At 38.8% G+C, this 20,759-nt stretch overlaps 2 protein-coding genes across 3 annotated transcripts in view; both read left to right on the top strand.

Moving 5' to 3' along the window:
- LOC117630020 (tropinone reductase homolog At2g29330-like) overlaps positions 1-13,282 on the top strand; it is a 59,043-nt gene extending 45,761 nt beyond the window's left edge. The window contains exons 1-6 of one of the 2 annotated variants that reach the window (XM_034362722.1): positions 8,006-8,022; positions 11,660-11,716; positions 11,948-12,158; positions 12,490-12,709; positions 12,819-12,925; positions 13,094-13,282. In XM_034362722.1, the coding sequence (XP_034218613.1) occupies positions 8,006-8,022; positions 11,660-11,716; positions 11,948-12,158; positions 12,490-12,709; positions 12,819-12,925; positions 13,094-13,282 (801 nt within the window). Of the gene's footprint in view, positions 1-8,005; positions 8,023-11,659; positions 11,717-11,947; positions 12,159-12,489; positions 12,710-12,818; positions 12,926-13,093 lie in introns of those variants that run through there. The other variant, XM_034362721.1, reaches the window with a different exon arrangement.
- A 1,919-nt stretch (positions 13,283-15,201) lies between these two features.
- Positions 15,202-15,972, top strand: LOC117630149. The gene has a single exon (XM_034362899.1). The coding sequence runs from the start codon at positions 15,202-15,204 to the stop codon at positions 15,970-15,972; it is 771 nt and encodes a 256-aa protein (XP_034218790.1).
- Positions 15,973-20,759: the final 4,787 nt, after the last annotated feature.

Here is a 20,759-nt window from a genome sequence, read left to right as displayed (position 1 = left end):
CCAAAACATTCATCTCCTTAAAAACATTGTCTTGAGACACACATGTAGACGAACTAGGAAGATTCTGACAATTCCTAGTGACTTTGGTTTTATCTTTGACAACCCTTCTATAATTCTTAACAAACAAGGCAAGCTCATCATGAATGCAAGGAGCAATTTGATCCATTTTTATGTTTGCACACCTAATACCAACTAGCACCCAAAGGATCTCTCTATTTATGTTTAGAGCTGGGGCTCTGATACCAATTGAAATTGGTACTTAGGTGACGAGGGGTAAATTTAAAAGATATTCAATCAAGAACGCAACAACCTTCACACACTCTAGACCTTGACCAAATACTCTTATGACTAGTCAACTGTCATATATGAATTATACCAAACAATAACATACACAGAGCATACCAAGATGTACCTGCAAGCCTAGAGAATTACTAGTGACAACCTAGGCACTCAGAAGGACCCGTCAATCTAGGCATCCCCTATGCTAGCAACAACTATGGTGAAAGTGTGTGAAATCATCATAATCAAGTAAACACCAAACAGCATATAATGATGACTAGTCAACTATAAGGACACAAACCCAGAATTTATACAATGACTAGTCAACCACAATTCATACGATGACTAGTCAACCACCAAGAACACAAACCCAGAAATTCATGCGATGACTAGTCAACCACCAAGAATAGAAACCCAGAAAAATTACAGAGATGCAATCAGAAATTGTTCACCCAGAAACCCACCATTGGGAAAAACTGGGGGTCATCAACCGACCAGGCAATCCACTAAGTAAAAAAAGATTCTTACAAAGGAACACAAGCAAGCTCAAGCAAAACCTAGATCTATTTAGGAAGATGAGCAATACCTCCTTTGTGCAATCTTCTTCTCCAACTTAGCAAAGCGTGAAGCTCAGTTCTTCATGGCAATGGCAGCTCCTTCTCCAGCTCTTTCATCCCATGGCACTAGCTTGCAAGCTCTAACTCATACAAAAATGAAATTTGGATTCATGGAGAAAATAACCAATTTCTTCAAGAAACCATACTCTTGAAGAAATCAATCTTGAATCTGACCTAGATGAATATGATAGAGTGTTTGATCTAGCAAGATGAATTTTTCATATTTCAAATGCAGTTTTCAAAAAGAAACAATTTGGAAAACTCAAAGATGAAAAATATGAAGGTTACTCTTGAGGAAGAAGAAGCAAAAGGTTGCTATGAAACTTTCCAAAACTTCTCCCCCAAAAGTGACGGCTGCCCAAAGAAGAATTCTTTGGTATTTACACACAAAAGTTTCCTAGGTCAGAATCCCATGTGGCAGCAGAGAGAGAGAAAAAGGAATAGGACAAAAAAGTTGGTTATCAAGCTGGAGAGCAAGGATGACTAGTCATCCAAGAAACAGATGACTAGTCATCATTTTATGAAAACAGTATAATGCAATGTTATGCAATGCACAATTTACCTTTGTCAATTTGCATGAACCTCCATATGATAGTTGTTAGTTAAGAACACCTAGAGAAGCTATTCTCAATCTAAACTTGAGCTTGATAAATAACAATAGAAATCCTATTACAAAGTTGTCAAGGGAAGCCAAAAGAAAAACCCAAAATGCATACATTAACAATTTATACTTCACAAGCTTGGAATTTAGCAGCTACTAATATATTTGTCCTATACATTGTTTTTTTTTTTTTTTTGGGTTTGAATATCCGTTTTGTTTTCTATACATGTTCTTGAAAACGAAAAAACTTCGAAGATCATTAACTCTTGAACCCTGTTAGGTCGCCCAGGAGAGCCCAAGAGGTGTCTTCCTTGGTACCATTTATGTGCCTGCCAGGGCCTCTCACATAACTGGCCAAACTATTTCCATCGATGGAGGGGTGGCTGTCAAAGGCCTCCTCTTCCAAGGAGCATTAGTTCAATGGCCAGAAGGCTTAGCCTCCAAAGTACTTGACTATGAAAGAAAGGTTATTACTTACTGATACATTTTTTTATTCCAAAATATCTGCGAAAATGGTTCTATGTATGTATATATGTATCTACTAGTATAGGATGTACACTTGAGGTGAGTATACATGCTGCACCGTACGTCATCTACATTGGCCAAACCAGCTCAAATTGGAGGTGAACATAACATCCATCTAATAGAACTCAAAAATATTTTTCTTAAACTTCACTTTTTTGAATGCTCATCATAATTTTCAGAAAGAGAAAAGGAATCCACTAATTAATTTCAAAAATATATACCCTAGCCACCTCCCCAAAAAGTTTTCTCGAGCGCCGCATAGCTTGAGTGGGGAAGAGGATTTCACTATTACTCCTCCTCCCTTCTCCCCTTCCTTCCCCTACTCTATTCCTCATTTGCTCTATGTTCCTCCTGATATGGTGTTCATTTTTGTGGCTCATTCTCCCCCTTTTGTGGGTGTTTGCTTGAGGTTTTCTCCTCTTTGCTTGGTCCATTTTTGTGGCCCCCTTCCCTCTTTGTGTGGGTGAACTTTGAGGCTTATGCCTCAATTTTCTATCATTTTGAAGGAAGTTGAGGTTCCACCCCAAAACCAATTGGTAATGGAGGAGTAGCCCAACTCCTTATAAGCCCTTGCAAGGTTTCACAACTTTCCAATGTGGGACTCTTTACCTTCACATTCTCACAATTTCCGATCCCCACATGACCTTTCCCTCTTGTGTCTTTGGCGGAGATAATAGTGGCAGCAATGGCATAAGCCGCGACTGTGGTGGTTTCAGCGTCATTGGCTTTGTTTTTATTTTCATGTGTTTACAGACTATGTATTTTCTCCTTCCATCGTTGGCGGCTGCGTCTCGGCGTTTATTCTCCACCACCATCATTTGTTCCTCTACTCCATGGGTGGAGGATGCTTTTAAACTGCATGTGTCACTTATTGCTTGGATTACGGTAGCACACTTGGTAGCTTTGGTGGCTTGTCCACCACCATTTTGTTTGTAGCTTTGGTTACTAGTTTCTCTTCGGCGGTGGTGGTCTTGCTTTGGTGACGCAGCTCGTGGGTTTTGGGTGGTGCAACATTTCCCTATTCTTTGTCTTAGGGTTTTCTATGTGTGTGTGTTGTGTTTTGTGAGCTTTTGCCTTTATATAGGCATTATGTCTTTCGTGAGTTTAATAACTATAGTGGGCTCTATGCCTTTAGTATTGCATTTGGTTGAACTCATTTTTTGGGTTCAACGTTTGTGTAACTGGCTTTGGCCTTCTATTGAATGAAACTCAATTCCGACAACAACAACAACAAAAAAATTCAAAAATCTCCTACCCATATCAACCCAAAAAAGAAAATTCATGAGGAAAATACATTTGTTCTTTACAATTTGAGAGATCTAAGAAAGGTATATACATGCGCAGCACTAGTCGTATGGCTCTGTCTCTCCGTAACCTCTCTTTTTCTTTTTCTTTAACAAAAGCGATATTGAGGAGAGAGGGAATCAAACATGTGACCTCCCGGATGCATATACAATCGCTCTTAACACTTGAGGTATACAAGTCACACATTCTTTCTTCACAGCCACGCAAGGAGTGCCATTCTGCAAAGATAACCACGTACACAGCTTGTTCCTGACCCCACAACACTGATACAAGTTAAAGCTATATATTCGAATAATTTTTTCTGTCATTAGTTATGGGGGAGGGGATTAGATAGTAGTGGGTTGCCTCAAGATTGAACGGCTACGGCTTCGAACAGTACTTGTAAAGAGACAAAGTGCCTGTTGATAGAGACAGCACAGAGAGAGAGAGAGAGAGAGAGAGAGAGAGAGGGGAAGATGGTATCTTCTTCAGGGAATTGACTGCTCACTGGTGGAACCAAAGGCATCGGGTTAGCTTTCATTTCTTTTCAGTTAGTTGCCTTGCCTGAGTCTGCAATTTTTAAATATAATTAGTTGCCACCAGTTTCATTTCAGGATGGTGAAAATTATTCCAGATAGTGTGGGGAAACTATGGAACGAATGGGACGTTAGGATTATGGTTGTAATCAGTTTGTGCTTACAAATCCTGCTAATACTCTTTGGAAGTCGACGCAAGTACATTGCAAAACCCTGGCTCAGAATCGTCACTTGGACGGCATACTTATCAGCAGATTGGGTTGCCGCGGTTGCCCTCGGAATGATATCCAGCTTCCAACAAGGAGAAAATGATCCAGAAAGTTCCACACATTCAAACAGCAGCCAAATCCTGATGGTTTTTTGGGTGCCCTTTCTTCTGCTTCACCTCGGTGGCCCGGACACCATCACTGCTTACTCATTGGAGGACAATGCGCTCTGGCTGAGGCACCTCTTGGGCTTACTTGTGGAGGTTGGAACGGCTTTATACATCTTTTTACAGTCATGGACAACAAGCCAGTACCAGCTCTCCTTACTAGCAATACCGATTTTTGTTTCCGGAATTATCAAGTATGGGGAGAGGACTTGGGTATTGCGTTCTGCAAGCAGTGAGAGATTTAGGGAGCTGTTGCTCCCACCCCCTAACCAAAGTGATTATGCTGAGTTTGCCACTGAAGTTTATTCCAAAGAAATTCGGGGAGAGCCTGCAGCTTTCTCTATGATCCCTGAAGCTCCATTTGTACCTGGAGTTCATCCCACTATTGCTGAAGCCAAACCAATCCATGAAGCCTATCAATTATTCAAAATCTTGAAGCGTCTCTGTGCGGATTTGATCCTTGATCATTATGATGAACGATGGTGCCATTACATGATCGGCGACCATCCATTCGATTACGTCTTCAAACTACTGGAGATTGAGCTTGGCTTTATGTATGATGTGCTGTACACAAAGGCAAACGTGGTGTATTCTCTCACAGGTATCATTTTCCGCTCCATCAGCCTTGTTTGCTGCATTTCCACATTTTTTATCTTTTGTCTCGTCATTGATAAGCATCGTTATTCAACCATTGATGTGGCTATCACTTACTTGTTGTCTGTTGGAGCCATTGCCCTTGAGCTATATGCTATCGCTGCACTAGTTCTCACAGATTGGACACAATATTGGTTAAGCAAGTATAAACATTGGTTAAGCCAGCCTAAATATTGGTTAATCAAGCGTCTACATACGCTTGCTCCACCTATCTATCGAGCAAACTCTTACTTCCGGTTGAAATTGAGCTATGAAAAAGGGTGGTCTGGAACCATGACACAATTCAATCTCATTGATTTTTGTGTAAAAGAGAAGCCCATAAAGTTTGGTGGAATTCAAAAGTTCATTGGCACCTATGACATTTGGGAGAAGTACTGCTATTCAACTTTAGAGGATGTCCCTATTAAAATGAAACAGTTTATCTTTGAGCAACTCAAAGTTGCTCGAAGCGAAAGTCATGTTAGCCAAGTGTTGAGTTGGAGAGGTGATCAAGTGCTAAAGAAGACAAATTGTGTTGAAAAATTGAATTGGAGCTTGGTTGAAGTACCTTTCGACCAGAGCATTCTTCTGTGGCACATAGCAACGGATTTGTGCTACTATACTGACCTAGAAAAATATCAGGAGATCCCTACTCCCGATTCGAAACAAAATTTCAGCAAGTTGGTCTCGAATTACCTGATGCACATTCTCGTGACGCGCCCTTTCATGTTGCCAAAGGGAATTGGGAAAATTAGGTTCCGGGATACTTGTGCTGAGGCCACAAAATTTTTTGAGAAGAGAAGAAGTATCATAAGTGGTAGTCATGGAAAAGGCCGTGCCCGTCAAGTGTTGCTTGAGGTGAACACAGACGTGGATCCAGAGAGTGTGATTGGGGATAGAAGCAAGACAGTATTATTTACCGGGTGTAGGCTTGCAAAACAGTTGCAATCACTTGAAACAGAGGAAGAATGGGGAAATGAAGAGAAATGGGAAATGATAGCTAAGGTGTGGATAGAGATGTTGTGCTATGCAGCAAGCCAATGTGGATGGAATGAGCACGCCCAGCATCTTAGAAAGGGGGGAGATTTTGGTTTGAGTGAACAATTTCAGATAAGAGTAGGGGCGCCAAGAATATCTATCGAAACCAGGGGGTGAGTGAGAGTGAGGCTATCTGCCTCTGAGCAGATCTGTTTGTACTTGAATTTATTTTGATTTGCAAAGTAGAGTTTGAATATTTAAGACACGCCTTGCATTTCATGCTAGTTACAACACTAGTACAGTAGTATATCTTGGACAATGGAGTCATGTGTTCATCAGCCAAAATAAATCAATTTTTAATTTTATTTTATTATCTTGTTTTATATGAAATATTGAAAATACATGATATTTTTACTTAGTTGTTAGGCATTCTGGACATCCTTTTTTCCGTTAAAAGAAAATATTGTGAGGGCATTGCGAATGCAACGTTTCCTTAAATTATTCCCCTGTTTTCCTCTGTTTTAGAACTCTGGGTACATACTTAATTTCACCAATTTATGCAAAATCTTAAGAATATTAGTGGAATAATTGGGAGGGCTAGGCGGAACCATACATGTTGAACTTAATGACTGCTTTAGCCAATGGGAGAGAAGGGGTTTCAAATGACTGGTTCAATGTATGTATTGTAGCAACAGGCGTAACAGAAGTCTATTACCTGTTCAAAGCATGAATCGATATTGTCCCTTCCCACCTTAACCATCTAAGAGGGAGAAGGCTCAATGGACTTCTAGGTGTGAGGTTTTATCACAAAAGGCATCGGTGCAATTAGCAGTGGACCACCTATATATTTGAACGATATATTTTTGTTTTATTCTCCGATGTGAGACTTACACATCATGGCTTGTATCGAACCACTTACACCAACATTGTGGTGTGGTGTTTTATCACAAATTAGTAATTAGCATTCATGGATTCCTCTTCCAAAGAGGATGACTTGGAAATAGTTGTATCATTTGTTTGCTAATAGGAGAGCCACGCTTGAGTTTTTTCTTTCTTTCTTTTGGCTGAAGGAAGAAGATGAAGTGCTTCGCAAAGACTGAAAAATATGAAATCATTATGTTGATATATAAGCGATATTGAGGGAAGATGATTCTAACACAATCGCAGGACCAACACTGAAAAATATTATTCGAAATGGAAAAAGGAAAAAAAGAAGAAGAAAGAGTGAGAATTTGGATACGATTCAACTCAAATACCCAAGTCAAGAGATTGGTAATGATCGAAGGGGACGGATTTGTGTCCAATTTCATCCGCACCAAGTATAATTTTTTTTTTTAGTTAGGAAAAAACTAAAGGAAAAAGGAAACGTGAATCTAGTGAAAGTCGGCGAAGTGAGGAGGCAGTGAGCATCAGTCTGGTTAAAAGAGATAGATATTTCTTTGTTACCTTCAACCCCGTAGCCACCAGAGGACCCGTCATTCAGATTATCGACAAAGTGGTTGTCTAATCCCTACCCATTCACAAAACTTTGAATCAATAATTTTAATTATTAAATACACAGTAATAACACGACAGGGATAGGGATAGGGATAGCGATAGTGATAATGATAAAGATAATAAGGACTTTTGTTATAAAACTAGAATAATCAGAGGATGAGAAGTACCACTGTAATTAGGGATGGCAAAAATCCCCGTAGGGGCGGGTCCCCGTCGGGTCCCCGACCCTAACGGGGGGAGATTTCGGGTCTAAATGGGTACCGGGTACGGGGATCCCCGAACTTGAAAAATCCCCGACGGGTATGGGGAGGGGATGGTATTGGCGTCCCCGTCCCCGAAACCCGGCCCGAAAATATATATGTTTATATTTAAATAAATAAATATATAATTATAATATTTATGTTTAACCTTAAGTTAACTTCCCTCTCCTAATTCTTCCTAATTTTCTATAGAATTTCATATTGATGTGATTTTAAATAGTTGAGTTCAACTTTATAGTTAATTTGAATATGTTGAATGATAAGTTAATATGAAACGTAATGTTAAAATGTATGATAAATATTTTTTATGCAAAAAAATCGGGGATTCGGGGCGGGTATGGGGGATAGTCCCCCGACGGGGACGGGGACGGGGATTCCCCGAAACCTAATAAACGGGGATGGGTTCGGGGATGGGGGCGGGGATGGAGAGCAGGGATGGGGATGGTATTGTCATACTCGCCCCCTACCCGACCCGTTGCCATCCCTAACTGTAATATTGAGAGTGGAATTATATTTCTCTTTGTGGTGTTTACACTGACAGAATTTCTCCTCAGATAGACTCCACTCTTTCTCTTCTCTCTGACTCTCACTCTATTCTCTTCTCTCTTTCGTGTATCTTTACAAGCAAATATAATGCCTATTTATAGGCAAAGCAAATGGCTTTTAAGGGAGACATAATGATTTCTCCCTAACATCATTATCCCATTTTTTGACTAATACCCTCTAGCTTTATCTTCATCTTTTGACTAATGTCCTCTAGTTTTATCTATGTGGGCTTCACTTCTTTATAACAACTTTCACGTTGTCTTTTGAAATGTTTTAATTATGGTCCCAATTATCTTTTGAAATGTCTTATTTCTGTCTACATGCAGAGGCAAACTGGGAATTTGCCACGGAAAAGCAGTCAGTATTGACTGATAACAAAAAGGAAGAAGAAGAGTATTTCAGAGATATCAGAAACAGAAAAAGAGAAATGGAGAAGACTGAAGGATTTCTGAGTTTTCGATTATTAACTAACTTTTACAAAGCATAGCCCACTCTTATACGTAAACAGATTACAGAGGAGCTTAACTGACTAACTACACAACTTAGCTGTCTAACTAATACACGTGCTAGGTACCAGACTAGTAACAAACTTACTGACTTGATAACCATAGTTAACATAATAACCATAGTTAACATTTTCCCTACTTAGGGAACTCTCTTAACCTAAGATGAGCACAATGCTGTGAGAAGATGGGACCATGTAAACCCTTTGTAAAAACATCAGCAAGTTGTTCATCTGTTGAAACATATTGAACCAGCAAATCCTTCTTCTGCGCTCGCTCCCTGACAAAATGGAAATCAATGTCCAAGTGTTTAATTCGGGAATGATATACTGGATTTGAACTAAGAGCCAACGCAGACAAATTATCACAATATGCAATTGGAGGATCTGGCAGATACAACTTGAAGTCTTTTAAAACCTGTCGAATCCAAGCCAAATCAGCAGTAGTATTGGCTAGAGCCCTGTACTCTGCCTCCGTAGAACTTCTGGAAACAGAGCCTTGTTTCTTTGATTGCCAAGATATAGGATTGCTGCCCAAAAATATCACAAAACCTGTTGTAGACCTGCGAGTGTTGATGTCCCCTGCCCAGTCGGCATCACTATATGTAGAGAGATTCATATCACCAGCTGTAAAACTCAGGCCAAACGCTAGAGTACCTTGCACATATCTGAGAATCCTTTTCACCAAATACCAATGAAAATCATTTGATTCATGTATTGGCACACTGAGTTGACAGAATAAGCAAGATCTAGTCTAGTAAAAGTCAAATATTGGAGAGCCCCTACAATGCTCCTAAACAATGTTGGATCAGTTAATACTTCACCAGAATCTCTTAACACCTGCATATGCGGTTTACATGGAGTTGAGCAGGCTCGACAAGAGTTCATCCCAGCTTTGTAAAGCAACTCTTTAGCATATTTGAACTGATTAACAAAAATATCACCATTGGAGCCATGGGAAACTTGCAAGCCGAGAAAGAATTTAAGCTTACCCAAGTCCTTCATTTCAAATACAGAGCTTAACTCATCAACCACAACCTGAACCATCTTCTCATTAGAACCTGTGAGAATAATATCGTCAACATAGAGTAAGAGAATCACAACCTCAGAGTTTGAATGTCTGACAAAGAGACTAGAATCAGACTATGAAGGTTGAAAACCTATTGCTGGTAAGTATCTGGTGAATTTGGCATTCCAAGCCCTTGGAGCTTGCTTCAAACCATACAATGATTTCTTAAGCTTACATACAAAATCAGGATAACGTGGATCTGCAAACCCTTGTGGTTGTTTCATAAACACCTCTTCCTCCAAATCGCCATGTAAAAATGCGTTCTCAACATCAAGTTGTCTTAACTGCCATTTATTCATTGCAGCTAGACTTAGAATTAACCTGACAGTGGTGTGGCGTACTACAGGACTGAAAGTTTCACTAAAATCCAAGCCTTGCTCTTGACTAAATCCCTGAGCTACCAACCGAGCTTTATGCCTAGCTATAGAACCATCAGAATTCCTCTTTATCTTGTAAATCCACTTACTACCAACAATGTTTTTATCTCCAGGATTAGGAACTAAACTCCAAGTACCTTGCATATGCAAGGCATCAATCTCTTCTTGCATGGCCTGTTTCCATTGTGGAGAAAACGAGGCCACCTTATAGTTTGCAGGTTCATCTAATTCAATATGAGCATTCAAACATGTATAATATCCCACATAGTCAGGAAATTGTTTCTTCTGTACTATGCCATCCCTAAGTCTAGTATGCATGGGATGAATATTAATAGGATTAAGAGGTAAAGAATCAGACAAGGAAGTACCCAAAGATGAATGCTCATGAGGAGGTGAAACTGGTAGATGATGATCACCTAAAGGGGAATAATGCACCTCTGGAACAAGAACTGAATCTGAACCACCTAATGGTTGCATAGAAGGAGAAGATGATGTTGAATGAGCAGATGGTGTGACTGTGGTAACCTGAGGTGTAACTTCTTGCAAAGGCAAATAAAAAAGAATATGTGGTGCTGCTGCCTGAGGTTCAGAAACAGCAGTTGGTGAACTGAGCAGTAATGACTTGAAAGGCTAAACCGATTCATCATGAATCACATGTTTAGAGATGACAAACTTGTCAGTGACAATATCATAACACAAAACACCTTTATACCCTGAAGAATAACCCAAAAATACATATTGAGTGGTTCGAGGTTGAAACTTATGCACATTATAAGGTCTGAGATATGGATATATAGCAGTGCCAAATATTCTCAAAGAATGTAACTCTGGTTGCTTGCCATACAATCGAAAATAAGGAGCCTGATGCTTTAAGGCCTGACTTGGCATTCTATTTATTAAGTAGACAGCATGTGCAAGAGAATGATACCAGAACTGTCCAGGCATATTAGCAGCAGTCAGAAGAGTTAGAGCAGTCTCCACAACATGTCTGTTTTTCCTCTCAGCCATACCATTTTGCTGTGGGGTGTATGGACATGTAAACTGATGCAAAATACCATCACTCTGAAAATGCTGAATTTTAGCACTAAATTGAGTCTGAATCAAAGCAAAGAATTTGAGAAATTTGGAGAACACCTCAGATTTATTAAAAAGGGAGAACCTGGCTCTGATACCATGATAGCAAAAAGGAAGAAGAAGAGTATTTCAAAGATATCAGAAACAGAAAAAGAGAAATGGAGAAGACTGAAGGATTTCTGAGTTTTCGATTATTAACTAACTTTTACAAAGCATAGCTCACTCTTATATGTAAACAGATTACAGAGGAGCTTAACTAACTAACTACACAGCTTAACTGTCTAACTAATACACGTGCTAGGTACCAGACTAGTAACAAACTTACTGACTTGCTAACCATAGTTAACATAATAACCATAGTTAACATTGACATCTTTGTTTCTTATATAAGAAGTGAATGGATGGGTGGATGAATTGGAGAGAGAGAGAGAGAGAGAGAGAGAGAGAGATATATATATATATATATATATATATATATATATATATATATATATATATATATATATATAAAATGGCCTCTTCACGGAATGACTGCTCTTGTCACTGGAGGAACGAAAGGGCTCGGGTTAGCCTTCTCTTTCAATTTCCTAGCTTATTTTTTCAATTTGATCGTTAGTGTTTTCTTCTCAAAAAGAAAAACTTGTAACATGCATGATGCATGTAATGCATATCGAATATACCTCTAGTACATGCAGAGACATCTAACGTCATCAGACAGTCTACTAAGTGAACATTAATTTCTCTCTTTCCCACTTTTTTTTTTTATGTATGGATCATAATTGCATAATATATATAGGCATGCTATTGTGGAGGAATTGGCAGGGCTAGGTGCAATTGTGCATACTTGTTCTCGAAATGAAGGCCAGCTCAATGACTGCTTGAGTCAATGGAAGATGAAGGGTTTTCATCAAATCACTGGTTCAGTATGTGATCTGGTGTCAAGAACCCAACGGCATGAGCTAATAAACGAAGTCTCATCACAGTTCAACGGGAAACTTAACATCCTTGTAAGTACTCCATTGCACATAGGCCAATTGGTTAGGATAGTGAACCCACTCCATTGCACCCAAATTCGAATTCCCTTCCCAGTCAAAAGGCTTTAATTTTCGTCTTTTTGGTAATGAGAAACCAAGATAATGTTATTAAGAAAATTAGTATGATGGATGGTGAGCTAGTCTCGTCCCTCTTCCATCATACCTCCATCATACTCAACAGATGTTTTTTTTTCTCCTTTCTTGAAACTATTTTATTAAAAAATACATCTAAAATATATGAAAATCATGATATCCAAGAGTTGTTCTAAAATGGTCATCCTCTTGCAAATATATTTGGGTGTAGATAAATAATGTGGGAACTGCTGAAGTAAAACCAACAATCGAGAGCACAGCTGAAGATTACTCATTTATTATGAGCACCAATCTTGAATCAGCTTACAATTTGTCCCAACTTGCACATCCTCTTTTGAAAGCTTCAGGAGCTGGTAACATTGTTTTTATGTCTTCTGTTGCTGGCGTTGTATCAATTGGGGAGGTTGGAAGTATATATGCTGCCACTAAAGGTACTGCCCCCCTTCTTTTAAAACAGAAAAAAGAAAAATCTCCTTTCAAAATTTAAAGTGTAAGCTGTGACTGTTTTATTTATTTATTTATTTAAATTATATGTTTCAGGAGCAATAAATCAATTGGCAAAATCTTTGGCTTGTGAGTGGGGAAAAGATAACATAAGGATCAACAGTGTTGCACCTTGGTTCATCAGAACTCTCACAGCTGAACCTGTACGATCCTAAATTTTTTAGTTTTCACGTTTATTGACGCATCATTTATTCAAATTTGAGTCTACTCCGAATTTTAGTTTTCTCTAACAATACGACTAATATATGTGTACTACCACATTTAGTAAGTACATTAAAACTTATCAATCTCTCTTCTTTACATGCATGAAGTATCTCAGTGACGAAAAATATTTGAAGGCTATTAACTCCCGAACCCCGTTAGGACGGCCGGGAGAGCCGGAAGAGGTGGCAGCCTTGGTGTCATTTCTATGCCTCCCTGCAGCTTCTTACACAACTGGGCAGACTATTTGCATCGACGGAGGTTTGACTGTCAATGGCCTCCTCTTCCAAGGAGCATGAATATAATTGGAAAGTTGAGCACAAACCATAAGGTTTCTTTCCCAAATTCTAGTGATAACTGTAGTAGTTTACTAGTAGGAGACACTAATTCCATTGTATTAAAAGTGCTTTCTATGTAAATGAATTATTTTTTTCCCAATAATTTATTTTCTTCTTTGTGGCCCTAAAACTAAAACATTAATTTCACAGCTCATATTCCTAAAACATCTCACTCAGAAATGTATAAGTTGTTTTTCTTTTTTTGATTTTTTTTGCCAAAGCTAGGAAAAAGAGGGGGGATTTCTCACACACAGTCAAGATATGTCAGGAATTGACAGTACTACGTGCAACTATGCATACGCTGGATCGATCTTTTCTTGTGTTCTTTCAATCTCAATATCTTCTGTTCTTGTCTACTTATAACTTAACATACTGGGAGTAGTGGCCCTAGAGGTCAAAGTGTAGTGGGAAAGAGATGGCTAAGAAGAACTACCAATATTGCCGCGTGAGAAAAACAGGTATAGCCGCCCGGCTATACTACTTAAAAAAAAAATTACCAGAGTTTAGCAGCGCCGCTATACTATTTATAGGGAAAAAAAAGAGCCCGCCTAGCGCTTAGGTGCTTACGCGTCAAAACAGCTATAGCCTCGCGGCTATACTATTTTGTAAAATACTCGATAGTATAGCCGTGCGGCTACCCTATTTATAGTTTTAAAAAAAGGACCCCCCTAGTGCTTAGGCGTCCACATGTCAAAACACGTATAGCCTATTTTAAAAAAAAAAATTGCAGTGGTAAAGCCGAGCTTATATTTTTTTTTATTTTTTTTTTAAAAAAGGAAATACCATAGTATAGCCGCCAGGCTATACTATTTAAATATATTATACTTGAAAGGAATCGCCGTGCAGCTATACCTTTTTTTTTTTTTTTAAAGTACCCTCCTAGTTGCATTAGTTTATACTTTATTGATATTAATTAGCTGATTTCAACATATCAAAAGCGGATATTGAAGAGAGAGAAATTTCCCAGTAAATCAATATTAGAGTTCAATATTTTCTTCTTCTTTTTTTGTGGGAATGTTTGCCTTTGATCTAACTCGTTCTCTCGAGTGAAACTTGTTAGAGGAACAACAATCAATATTATTCTAATAATTTAATTAAACAATGAAATTAAAAAAATAAATAGAATAATGAAATTAAATATGGCTATGTGAGATGTTATTACTAGTCGTTAAATGTCTATGTGGCACTTTTGACACATCGGTTGGAGATGCTCTTAGCTAGCTTATATCCATGAGTGTTTTCTCATAAAAAAATAACACGTGTTGTTGTGATTGTTAGAGTATAGTGCTTTAGATTGTGACACTTGTCATAATCTTACTGTAGTAGTTAGTTTGTTTGTTATCTGTAGCTATATAGAAGACTTTCTCATGTAATTACTGATTGATTAAGAAAATATATCAGATTGTTCTTCTCTCTAGCTTCTCTCTCTAGCTACTCTCTCTAGTCTCTCTCTTTCTCTGTGCTCTTGATTCAATATACAAAATCACAGTGTATGTTTGATAAGCTGATATAGCTTAACATGGTATCAATGGCCATTCTTGCTTACGCTTGAAGTTTTCAATCCTCTGTTGCCTCCACATTCTCTAATTCGGCTCATTGTCTTTCTCCGATTCAATACTTCATCTTCTCCATTTTCTGCTTTCTAAAATTTCTAGGGTTTCGTGTGTTTCTTCCTTTCTTGATCTATCCTTTCCAAATCTTGCCCAGCAAGTGTTTGTTGTATTGTCTCACTCACAGGTTGATCTTGCAATCAATTGCTTCAATCTCCAATTACGGCCCTTATTTCCTCCATTTCTACGTCTGTTAATGTCAGGCTGGATGATTCGAACTACCTCAATTGGAACTTTCATATGCAACTTTTGCTTGAAAGCAATGGAATCATGGGGTATGTTGATGGTTCGATCCCTTGTCCATCTCAACACGGTTCGACCTCTGATGAATCTGGTATCACTTCTTCTTCTCCAACTGATGAATATATAGTATGGAAAATGCATGACAGAGCTATTATGCAATTGATCACTACAACATTATCACCTATTGCTATGTCCTCTGCGATTGGTAGCACTAGCTCCAAGGATTTGTGGATTAGGCTAAAGGAACGATTTTCCACTGTATCTCGGACTAGCATTTTTCAGATGAAATCTAATTTGCAAACAATTAAAAAGGGTTCTGATTCGATATGTCAATATCTTCATCGCATTAAAGAAGCTAGGGACTCTCTTTCTGCTACTAGGGTATACTTTGCGGATGAAGACATTGTCATTCTTGCCTTGAATGGACTACCTGCTGAGTATAACACCTTCAGATGTGTTATATGGGGGCGTGAAAGTGTGATTTCCCTAGAATATTTTCACTCACAGTTACTTGCAGAGGAAACCATTGTTGAACATTCAGTTAATACTCCTCTTAAGACAGCTATGGTTGCTAATACAAGTTCCACTTACACAAAAGGGCCTCCTTTTCAGCCTCAAAGTTTCTCACTGACTCATGGTCAATCTCAGGTGGCCACTAGAGGTTTTACACCTTATAATGGGAACAAGAACAAGGGTAAAGGCAGATTCACTCAGGGATCTAGATTTTATAATTCTAGACCAGTGTTTTCCCCTATGGCACATGTGCTTCCCAACTCTAATCCTGGAGTTCTTGGTTAATCACCTGGTCAACAATTTGGAAGTCCTTCTGCACCCATGATTCAAATCTGTCAATTATGCAACTCTGAGGGACACACTGCACCATTTTGTGGGGCTTCTCATGAGAAACCCAATTGTCACATCTGTGGTAGAAGTAATCATCCCACCTGGTATTGCTTCTATAATGATAAGGGTCCAAACTATATTGGACTGCATACCACTGCTTCATATTCTCCACGGTCATCCTATCCTGTGCAACCACAGAATTTGCAGTATACTACATATCAAGCTCCTCCTCAGCATTCCTCATTCACACCTTCACAGTTTCAGGCTCCGCAACCTTCTCTGCAAGCCATGCACACAGTGCTCAATTCTGCTTCTCAGTCATCCTGTTCTTCAGGTTCCTCTCCGGTGTGGCTCACTGATTCCGGTGCCACCAATCATATGACGGCTGATTTGACTAATCTGTCACTGGCCTCACCGTATCCCACAAATGAAACAATTCATACTGCAAATGGTGAAGGTTTGAAATGTGTCTCATGTTGGTCATTCTACTATTCATACATCAGTTTCCCCAATAAAATTGAACTCTGTGCTCTATGTTCCTCAATTAACTCAGAACCTGTTGTCAGTACATCGACTTTGTCTTGACAATAATTGTTGGCTTATATTTGATGCCTTTTGTTTTTGGATTCAGGACAAAGCCACAGGGAGGATCCTTTACAGAGGCTTGTGCAGTAATGGACTATATCCTATCCACTCCTTGTCCACTTCAAACTCACAGACGCCTTCTCAAGCTAAGGCATTTCTTGGCCAACTTGTTCAGTCTAATCTGTGGCACCATAGGTTAGGTCATCCTACCAATACTGTTGTTTCTCTGATGTTGAATAAAGCTAATGTCCATGTCCCCAAAACCTCATCCCCTATGATGTGTCATACATGTCTAGAAGGGAAATTTAGCAAACTACCTTTTCCACAACATCTCAATAAGTCTGTAACTCCCTTTGAAACTATTCATACTGATTTGTGGGGTCCTGCACCCTGTATATCAGTTGATGGTTATCGATACTACACCATCTTTGTCGATGAATGTACCAGATATTGCTGGATCTTTCCATTAATAAACAAGTCTGATTTGTTCTCTACCTTTGTTGCCTTTTATTCCTTTGTTGTTACTCAATTTTCTGCTCCAATTAAAATTCTTCAAACTGATGAGGGGGGAGAGTATACCAGCAACAAATTGAAAAAATTTCTTCTTGAAAAAGGCATTTCACATCACCTCTCTTGTCCATATACTCCTGAACAAAATGGGGTTGCTGAGAGGAAACATAGGCATATCATTGAAACCACTATCACCTTATTACAAACAGCCAAATTGCCATCTCAGTTTTGGTCCTATGCTTGTCAAACAGCCACATATCTAATCAATCGTATGCCTACTGCTGTTCTTTATAACAAATCTCCTTTTGAGATGTTATTTGGGACATATCCAACCCTTACTCACCTTAGAATTTTTGGATGTGCCTTTTTCCTCTACTCAAACCATATAATAGCACCAAATTGCAGGCCAAAACTACAAAGTGTGTGTTTATTGGGTATGCCACCAAATATAAAGGCTATTTGTGCTATCATGTGCCTACAAAGAGAGTGTTTGTCTCTAGGCATGTTATCTTTGATGAACACCATTTTCCTTACACAGACTTATTGCCTACACATTCAAACACATTCACATCAACACAATCATGTCCAAGTTCCAATTGTCCTGTGCCTATTATTACTACCGAGAATGTAGTTGTCACATCCTTTCCAGATTCTACTCCTCCAACTTCTAGTGTCCCTACACCTGCACCATCACATACACCTGCCTCAATATCCTTAACACATTCTGCCTCCGATTTTCCTGAAGTTTATCCAAGTTCTCAGTCCATTGCTGCTCCAATTCCAGCCTCTCCTCAGATCCCTGTGGCCCTGACATCAGATCTAGTTCTGGATCCGAAACACATGATTTTACACCTGATACTTTACAAGTAGTGTTGTCCATTCCTCCACTCAATCTGCATCCCATGCAAACTAGAAGCAAGAGTGGGATTATTAGAAAGAAGGCTCTCTTAGCAAGTGTTCAGGACTCTGGGGGAACTGATATGTCCTTGGTTGAACCAGTTAGTTACAAGTCTGCAATCAAAGTCCCTGTGTGGTTACAAGCCATGCAAGAAGAAGTTAATGCTTTACATACTCAAGGCACTTGGAGTCTAGTTCCATTGCCAGCAAATAAGAACCTCGTTGGATGTAAATGGATTTTCAAGATTAAGAGACACTCAGATGGGTCTATTGCCAGACACAAAGCACGGTTAGTTGCTAAGGGTTTCAGTCAAGAACCTGGATTGGATTATGGGGAGACTTTTAGCCCTGTGGTGAAGCCTACCACAGTGAGGTTAGTTCTTGCTCTTGCTGCCCATTTCAATTGGCCTCTTCGACAATTAGATGTCAAAAATGCATTTTTGCATGGCATCCTACAAGAGGAGGTCTACATGTCTCAACCTCCTGGTTTTGAAGATCCATCTCATCCTTATCTTGTGTGTAAACTACTTCAATCCCTATATGGGCTAAAACAAGCTCCTAGGGCCTGGAATGACCGGTTTACTCAGTTTCTTCCTTCTTTGGGTTTTGAAAACACATACTCTGACTCCTCATTGTTTGTTAAGCATGTTGGTCATGAGATTGTGGTTCTGCTCCTCTATGTGGATGACATCATTATAACTGGCAGTGCTTCTGGTGCAATTACACAAGTTATTAGTGCTCTTACTACTGAGTTTGATATCAAGGATTTAGGGTTGCTCCACTATTTCTTAGGGATTCAAATCACTAAAACTGCCACTGGTTTGTTTTTGTCACAAACCAAATATGTGGCAGATCTATTGGTTAAATTTGAAATGTTTGATGCTAAACCCTGTGATACGCCATGTCTTCCTTACAACCGGTTACTCAAAGAGGATGGGGATCCTTATTCCAATCCTAAGTTGTATAGAAGTATTGTAGGGGCTCTACAATACTTAACTTTCACAAGGCCAGATATTGCCTTTTCTGTGCACCAAGTCTGTCAGTTTATGCAGAATCCAATGGTATCCCATTTTACTGCAGTTAAACGTATATTACGATATCTAAAGGGCACAATGCAATTTGGTATCTCATATACTATAGGAGATTTGCAGTTAAAGGCTTTTAGTGATGCTGATTGGGCAGGGGACCCTAATGACAGAAGATCTACTACTGGTTTGGTGGTGTTTTTGGGTAACAATCCAATTTCGTGGTCCTCTAAGAAGCAACAAACTGTTTCCAGATCATCAACCGAAGCTGAATATCGAGCTTTATCATTTACCTCAGCTGAATTGGATTGGATCAAACAATTATTAGCATTTCTGCACATTCCACTACCTCGTGTGCCTGTCCTCTTTTGTGACAATCTCTCAGCCATTGCCTTATCTTTTAATCCTGTTCAGCATCAAAAGACCAAACACATAGAAATCGACGTGCATTTTGTTCGCGAAAGAGTATCATTGAAACAACTCTCTGTGCAGTTTGTGTCTTCCCAAGAGCAGTTTGCTGATATTCTTACAAAGGGGTTGAGTGGTCCTCTTTTCAGAACTCATTGCTACAATCTCATGCTTGAGGGGGGATGTTAGAGTATAGTGATTTAGATTGTGACACTTGTCATAATCTTACTGTAGTAGTTAGTTTGTTTGTTATATGTAGCTATATAGAAGACTTTCTCATTTAATTACTAATTGATTAAGAAAATATATCAGATTGTTCTTCTTTCTAGCTTCTCTCTCTAGCTACTCTCTCTATTCTCTCTCTCTCTCTGCACTTGATTCAATAGACAAGATTACAGTATATGTTTGATAAGCTGATATAGCTTAACAGTGATAAAGTATGCTATTGTGGAGGAATTGTCGGGACTAGGTGCATCTGTACATACTTGTGCTCGGAACCAAAACCAGCTCAAAGACTGCTTGAATATTCAATGGAAGATTGGGTTTTCATCAAGTCACTGGTTCAATCTGTGATCGGTCGTCAAGAGCCCAACGACAGGAGCTAATAAACGAAGTTTCATCACAGTTTAAAGGAAAACTTAACATCCTTGTAAGTTCATATCATATATGTTGCATTGTTGAGCCAGTATACAATTTATAGACTACAAATATATAATATACAATGTTCAAAAGTGCTCAATTGGCTGTGTAATAATACTTGTGGGAGATCATTGAGTGTATTTACAAATCTTTTGATCTTTTTTTACCCTGTAATTTTAGACTATCGCTTGTACTAAAACACAGAAAAGTAGTTTAGCAATATATTAGTTGGAACCTGAATGGAGTATATCTGCAAATCTTTTGTAGTTTTTAGACTATCGCTTGTACTATAAAAAATTAAAAAGTAATTTAGCTATATATATATATATATATATATTAGTTGGAACCAAAATCAGCATGCACCTTTGAGCCGGCCTATTATTTAATGCTCTATTATTCTCTCAACTAGATAATTCGTATAATTCCCTGGCCCATTTGTTATTAATTAGTTAAAATCGATGATATTTTTGTTGGATATGGTTGGATCCCTTAAATGGGTTTGATATGGTCGCATCAAGCAAGTTATAAAAGGTTTAATTTTTTGTGTCTTTTTGGTAAGGAGAGAGAAACCAAGATAACATTAACCTTCAGGAGCTGGTAACATTGTTTTTATCTCCTGTTGCTCAAAGATCTAGTACACAAGTACTTCCTCTGTTTTTGTTCAGCTTTCTTCTCCTT

The sequence above is a fragment of the Prunus dulcis genome, chromosome 6 (genome assembly GCF_902201215.1).
Source record: "Prunus dulcis chromosome 6, ALMONDv2, whole genome shotgun sequence".
Lineage (NCBI taxonomy): Eukaryota > Viridiplantae > Streptophyta > Magnoliopsida > Rosales > Rosaceae > Prunus > Prunus dulcis.
This window is presented reverse-complemented; position numbering and strand designations above follow the sequence as displayed.

Excerpts from the sequence above, each read along its gene's own strand:
- LOC117630149 (XM_034362899.1), top strand. The coding sequence starts at position 15,202 with ATGGGGTATGTTGATGGTTCGATCCCTTGTCCATCTCAACACGGTTCG.